This window comes from Vespa crabro, chromosome 7, assembly GCF_910589235.1.
Source record: "Vespa crabro chromosome 7, iyVesCrab1.2, whole genome shotgun sequence".
Lineage (NCBI taxonomy): Eukaryota > Metazoa > Arthropoda > Insecta > Hymenoptera > Vespidae > Vespa > Vespa crabro.
Window position 1 is genome coordinate 2,317,910 of NC_060961.1, and position 7,091 is coordinate 2,325,000.

Genomic DNA, 7,091 nt, shown 5'->3' on the forward strand with positions numbered 1-7,091 from the left:
TTAATTATTCTTCGCCTCGTTAATGCTGGCCGGCTTGCATTCAACAAGAAGGTCGTGTTAACTTTGCCCTGAAGCAAGCGTACGAAAAGCCGAGCAGTGCTTTTTCCTTTCCAGTTTGGATTTTAACTTTACTACTAGCGGTTCTCTCGGTGTAAAATAAAAATCTCTTTATTAACAACTAAATTTCTACCATAGAAATTTTCGACTTACCTCGACACGTAACTTGGCACTTTGCGGCGTCCGATCGGCCGCGTTTTGACTTTGGCACGTGAAGGTGGTATTGTCGTGCTCCTTACGTGGCATCACTTTCAGAACCGACTTCACCGTATACAAAGGGCCACCATCGAAGAGTTCCTTGGTGGTTTCTATACCTCTATGTTGCACGTTGCCTCGCCCGTCGATCCACGTGATCTACATCAAAGATTTTCCAAAGATAAATATCGGATCGATGAAGGGTTAGTGTCGATTACAGAACCGATCACCTTCTACCTCACTCTCTCCCTCTCTCTCTCTCTCTCTCTCTCTCTCTCTCTTTCACTCGCTTATAATGTAAAAGACGGACTTCAAAAGCTGTAACAGGCGTATAACATTATCGAAACGTATTTGCGATCTCGTGGAGAAAATGTTGAAACGTGAAGAAGGAGAGAACTTGGAATGACGGAGATGAGGATACAGAGGGTGGTATCGATCGATCGGTCCGCACCGTTAGTACCGCTAACGTTTATCCGGCCTGGAGCGTTTTCCAAGCACCTCTTCTTCTTGACAGCCTTTGGAAGAGCTCGGAGGCCTCGAGTTTCATCGAGAAGCTTTCTCTTCAAACTTTTGAATCTTGTTTAAAATTAATTCACCTTCGGTAGCCGCCTTAACGGAGTAGAGAAGGGGCTGTTAACGATTGAAAAATCTTCTCTTCTCGTTATGATTCTAGGCCGATAGGATAGCGCAACTTTAAAATATTCTTTTCCATGAGAAAGATAGAAAGAGACGAAAGAAAAAAAAGAAAAGAAAGTATGAGATAAAAAGAGAAAGAGAGACTTCGGACTCTTACTTTCTTTCTTGATCAAGAATATCGATGAAAATACGCGTATAATACTATATCTATTTTACTTTGATAATTCTTTTGATAATTCTACAATTTTTTTTACTTTTTTGCAAGAAATAAATGAAAGAGAGAGGGAGAGAGAGAGAGAGAGAGAGAAAGAGAGACAGAAAGAAAATCGCTCTCTTTTCAACTTTTATCTTGTATACAAATACGAGTAGCGTATAATTATTCCATGGAAATCGGTCTTATCGAATTTAATTAGAAGTCTCGAGCGAGAGTTCCACGAAAGTCTGTTATCGATACGAGCTTCGCACAAACCGTAAGTGCAGGCGACACCAAACAGAAATTCGCATACTGTTATATAAGTCACTTATGATGGTACTTGTATTATCTCGCGACGATGTCGATATCGTTACGTTACGTTTTCTCTATTTCATTTTTTCTCTTTCTTTCTTTTTTTCTCTTTTCTCTTCTCTCTTTTTTTTCTTTTTTTCTTTTCTTTCTTTCTTTTTTTTTTCTTCTTTTTTTTTTCTTTTTTTTTTTTTGTTTTTTTTTTACAGAAAAAGTTATTAACAGAAAGAGGAGAGAAAAATCTGTCGAGATACGTCACTCTGAAATCATTTTGTTAGTTAGAAGAGACAAAAGCGTTCGTTTGACGTGAATGCATTCTGTATATTTAGGTCGACAAATTTAAAATTCAGTCTTTATATTCTTCAGCGTAATTGATGCCTTTAAAGGGAGAACTGTTATTTATTCAGTATATATGCACATATATATATATATATATATATGTATTGATGATTATCGAATGAGTGGTTAAAATTAAACAATATCTTTCTTATTAAATTATATTACGAAACAACCTATAAATTATTTATCATCATTTCAAGTTACTTTTAACGCTGTATGTAATATCCATGGTTTCTATATTTTGATTTTCGATCGAGCGTCACTCGTAATTAGAAACGCTTTCTCGTTGACTGCTAGACGTTTTTTATTTTGAACTTGTCCAAGAACAATGCCATCCATAAAGGTAAGCCGATGCGAAGGAGAAAAAAGAAGGAAAAGAATAAGAATAAGAACAATAAGAAGAAGAAGAAGAAGAAGAAGAAGAAGAAGAAGAAGAAGAAGAAGAAGAAGAAGAAGAAGAAGAAGAAGAAAGAGGAGAAGGACATTAAACGTACTGGTAACTCTGATTACTATCCCAAGATAAATCTCGAGAAGCCTTGGGACTTAAGCGCTAAGGGAAAAACAGGAAGAACGAAAAGCGGAGTGGTAGATGTCTGCCACTAACGAAAACTGATTATCGAACGGCTTTTTCTTCTGAGTCGTAGCTTTAATGAACGAGCTTCTACTTACGGCGCAAGCTTCCTTTTCTACCGGTTAGATTCCACTGCCGAAAAGGTTACGGAAATAGATCTTCACCGCTCTAATTAAGGATTCTACGCAAGAAACTCGACGGTTCGGTACCAATGGTGTAGTTTCGCGAGTTTGTGGTTTAGCGGCATTTAATGTCGTCATTGTTACGCCATGAGTACGAATCTAATTAACTGACGACGACGACGACAACAACAACGACAAAGACGACGACGAAGACGACGACGACGATTGCGACGAGCTTTTACCAACCTTTCGCGAGTTTCTAAGTTGGAAAAGCTATGCTGATTTTCCAACTAATTCTCCTTATTTTCTTTTTCTTTTACGTATTTCTTATTTGTTCGCTTTCCTTTCTACACTTTTCGACGATGTTTCATAAAAAGAATAAAAAGATAAGAATCATTGGAAAATATATTTTCTATTAGATATTTTATTATTTTATTTCATTTCGTTCGTTCTAATTTAAAATAACCAAGAATTTATTACTTACGATTATGTCATTCGTTTATTTTACAAAATGGAATAAAAGGAAACACGCCCAAGTACGGTAAGTATCTTCGTGAAAATTTATTCGCTACACGTAAATTCCAGCTATTTTTACGACGCAACATCGTCCCATCTACTGTCCCGCTATCAATCGATCGAAAAGCTTAGACCGAAGTAAATTTTTCCATCAACTTAAAAACCAACGAGAATACAGGATTGCGATTATTTTGCACAATAATCAATCAGAAAATAATAGTTACTTTTTTTCTTTTCCATGATTTAACAAAGTTTAGACAATTTCTTTTTTCTTTTTTCTTTTTCTTTTTTTTTTTTATAGCCGATATATTCAAACTATAGCGATGCAAACTTAAAATATATTAACTTTATCATAATATTCTAAATAAATGAAATTTCTCTCTTTCTCTCTCTCTCTCTTTCTCTCTCTCTCTCTTTTTCTTTTCTTTTTTCGTGGACGCTGTTTTTTTTACAGCTTCTCGAGTGCGAACATGCCCCCGTCTAAGTTTTCCGTACTGCTGCATCAATCGACCTTATCGTTCTTATCGGTATTAATTAGAGAAGCTGCATCAACATAGAGAGGTCAAGCAAAAAAAGAAAAAGAAAGATAGAAAAAGAGAGAGAGAGAGAGAGAGAGAGAGAGAGAGATAGAGAGAGAGAGAGGGTGGGCAGAGAGGGAAAGAGAGGGGGAGGGACCACAATCCTGATAGAATTACCAACTTTACCGTCCGCGAAACACGTGGCGGCTCAACCTGTAATCCTATTACACGCCAGAAACGTATCTTCTGGAAAATGACTTGGTGAAATTCATTAGGATGATAGAAGAAGGAAAATGTTAAATAGAAGGAAATAAATGAAAATTTTTAACGAAAAAATAATATCATCAAAAATTTTTTCTTCTACAATCAATGAAAATCATTTCTGATCGTATTTCGATCTTATACGATCTACTATATGTACATTTCATGATCATAGTATACTCTCCTCGTTGTCTACGACCTCATCGGCATTCATTAGGATACGCTCGGTTCCAATTCTGATAGGAATTTCGAGGGGTTTTCTCCTTCGAAATGCCTTTCAGCTTAACGGGATCCTCTTCCCTTCTCTTCTCAAGTGTATTCCACGTGATTCTAGTGTCTCCTCTCGTTTCTTCGATCTTCTCTCTCTCTCTCTCTCTCTCTCTAACTATATCTCTATCTTCCTCTATTTCCATCTGGTATGCTATCTAGGCAGAGTGGTAAGTAGTAATTAAACAAAGATGCGAAACATTTACCCTCTGTTTGCTTTCTCTTGCTTTCTCTCTATCTTCATCTTTTCACTCCCTCTTTGCTCTCCCTCTCTCTCTCTCTCTCTCTCTCTCTCTCCTCTCATTCTCTCACATACATCGCATCTCTCTTCCGACGTATCATGTAACTCCACTTTCTATGCTATTGTCCGTTTACCGTTGAGACAGTGTGCACACGGCGTAAGAGTTACGCATGCCACCCCACGGGAAATTATTACCTGCAAATCTGTTTGTCCACGGTGAGGTCTGAACATCGGGCACTGAGCTCGGTGAACGCGAATTATTAGCCACACTCACCAATCCCGTGTTATTCACTGAATAGAGTGAATCTCGTTCGCGATATTTACGCATGGTTGATGCGTTAAATGTCCATGGAGTGCATTGAGAGCATCGATGTATGAGAAATAGAGATGGAAAGTAAATTTATCGTATTAAAACGAAGATCTACGACTAAGTAGGAATTGATAAAAGTAATGTAACAACAAAAATCGTAAAGTAACAAGCAAAATTAACTTTTTATATCTACGATCTCGTAAACTAAAAAAAAAAAAAAAGAAAAAAAAAGACAAGAAAGAAAGAAAAAATGGAAAGAAAATTGTATAACGTAAAACTTATATATTTAATTAATTTATATTTAATAAACATTAATCTTCGGATGATGAATTAATAAATAATTATATGGCTACTAAATGAAAGTAAAAAAATTGTTAAAAAGATACAATCATAAATATATCTGCCTGTGTCTTCGGAGTCGTTATATCGTGGCACGTTATAAATAAAAGCAATGAGAGTTTAAAAAATAATAATAAAAAAAAAAAAAAAAAAGAAAAAAAAAGAAAAAAAGAGAAGAAAAATAAAAGAAGAACAAGATAAAGAAAATATAAAGATAAGAATCGTTTCTACAGAGCACTGAAAGGTTGTCGAAGAAGATTGGAGATTGGTAATCAGAACTCAGAGATCGTTTCTCGTTCGATGCTCGTTCACATAGAAGCCGTGCAAATTTTTCTCGCGATTTATGATCTCGCCAAACGGCAAGCAAGTTTTTCCGGTTTTCTTTCTGTACGATCTTTCGGTTCCTTTTTTCGAAGAATCATCTCAGCACAGATGGAGGACGCAACGAAGGATTCAACGAACTCACGGTTGGCAGCTACGAGAGTTACTTAAGCGTGAATACCCGGACCGATCAAACCGGTTCCACGGTCGCGTTTTTTTCCCTTTCTTTTCTTTTCTTTTCTTTTTTTTACCTTTTTTGCTTTTTTTTTTTCTTTTCTTTTTTTTTCTTTTTTTCTTAATATTATACTCGAAAGATCGAGATGAGATGTTGGTATTCGTTCGAGTGAATTTTCTTTTATATTTTTACTACGTCCTTACAACTGATACACACATGTTATTGCTTATTTCATTATGAGACAATGCAACGTACTTACGATTAATATACAACGATTATACGGCTGTGAAAATTTGCTTTTTTTTTTTTTTTTTTTTTTTTTTTTTTTTTTTTTTTTTTTTTTTTTTTTTATAAATTATACCAACATTATGACACTTCGTATTCTATAAATTTACAATCGATCGATTTTAAATTAGTCAGGTAGGATAATTCATTATATTATTTTATTTATATTTGTCGAAACAGAGCAAAATGGTGTTTGTTCCGTAAAGGACTATGAAAGAGCGTTCATGTGAATCAAATTCTCAACGCACAATACGATACCTACGCGTTTTCGAGATCGTTTGATTTAATCAAAAGGGAATACTGCCAACAATATGGAAGAGAGAAAGAGAGAGAGAGAGAGAGAGAGAGAGAGAGAGAGAGAGAGAGAGAGAGATAGACAGACAGACAGAGAGAGGTAACTCAGCCGACGCGTTTCCGCAGGCGTTTGCTCTCGATTCTCGCGTAGAACGAAGTCGTCTATTTAATGTAAAAGTAACACCCGTAATGAATAGGAGCTTGGACGGCATTCAGTTTAATTATACGAGGAAATCAACGTCAGTTTTGTTGCGACAAGTAACATAAAGAAAGAAATAAAAGAGAGAGAGAGAGAGAGAGAGAGAATGAGAGATGGAAGAGAACAGCGAAGCAAAAATAACTTCGACCTCGGCAATGAAATTAATTATCCACTTGCGTGAACCAAGCTCTCTCTCTCTCTCTCTCTCTCTCTCTCTCTCTCTCTCTCTGTCTCTCTCTTTCTCTCTCTCTTTCCCTTTTTTCTCATTCTGCCTTTTTCTTACGAAGAAGCGGGTGTAAACTGGCGTTGGTAGCATCGTCTTACCGTTATAATTACCATTCTCGTTTCATTAGGCTACAAGTGGAAACTTGAAACAAGCATTAACGGTTTCCAAACGTGCCACGCCTAAATCGAATCAAGATCTTACTATAACATTACTTGCATATTAAGATCTTCGTACTTTCTGTCTCTCTCTCTCTCTCTCTCTCTCTCTATCTATGTCTATCTCTATCTCTCTCTTTCTATCTATTTATTTATCTATCTATTTCTTTTATATATATATATATATATATATATATATATATATATATATATATTTACTTTTATATCTTATTTCGTCTGCGAAACTTTCGTGTAAATTTATCAAGAGACATCATCCGTACGTTCCGCTAAAGTGCACCCTACAGGAGAAATAAGGATATTCGAAGAAGTATCGGGAAGGATCCTTCCAGTTTACGCGTACATGGATCTCGCGTACTCGTTCGCTCGCTCTCACTCGGCTGTTATGACTTCCTTTGAAAATTCTCGAGACGAGTTTGCCGAGTGTCGGGTGCAAGCATTTACTCGCATACGTTATCCGAGATTTTTCCGGAATATCGTAAAAATTCGTTAGTTTAGAGACTTGAAAAATTCGTTAGACATAGAATAAGGAAAATATTTTTAA

General features: G+C 36.1%; 1 protein-coding gene across 5 annotated transcripts in view; it reads right to left on the reverse strand.

The window, feature by feature from the left end:
- The window catches only part of LOC124425719 (irregular chiasm C-roughest protein-like), a 135,993-nt gene that overhangs the window by 19,882 nt on the left and 109,020 nt on the right, over window positions 1-7,091 (reverse strand). For all 5 annotated transcript variants that reach the window (XM_046966460.1, XM_046966459.1, XM_046966457.1 and 2 more), the window contains one exon: window positions 211-411. In XM_046966460.1, coding sequence (XP_046822416.1) covers window positions 211-411 — 201 coding nt within the window. The remainder of the gene's footprint in view (window positions 1-210; window positions 412-7,091) is intronic.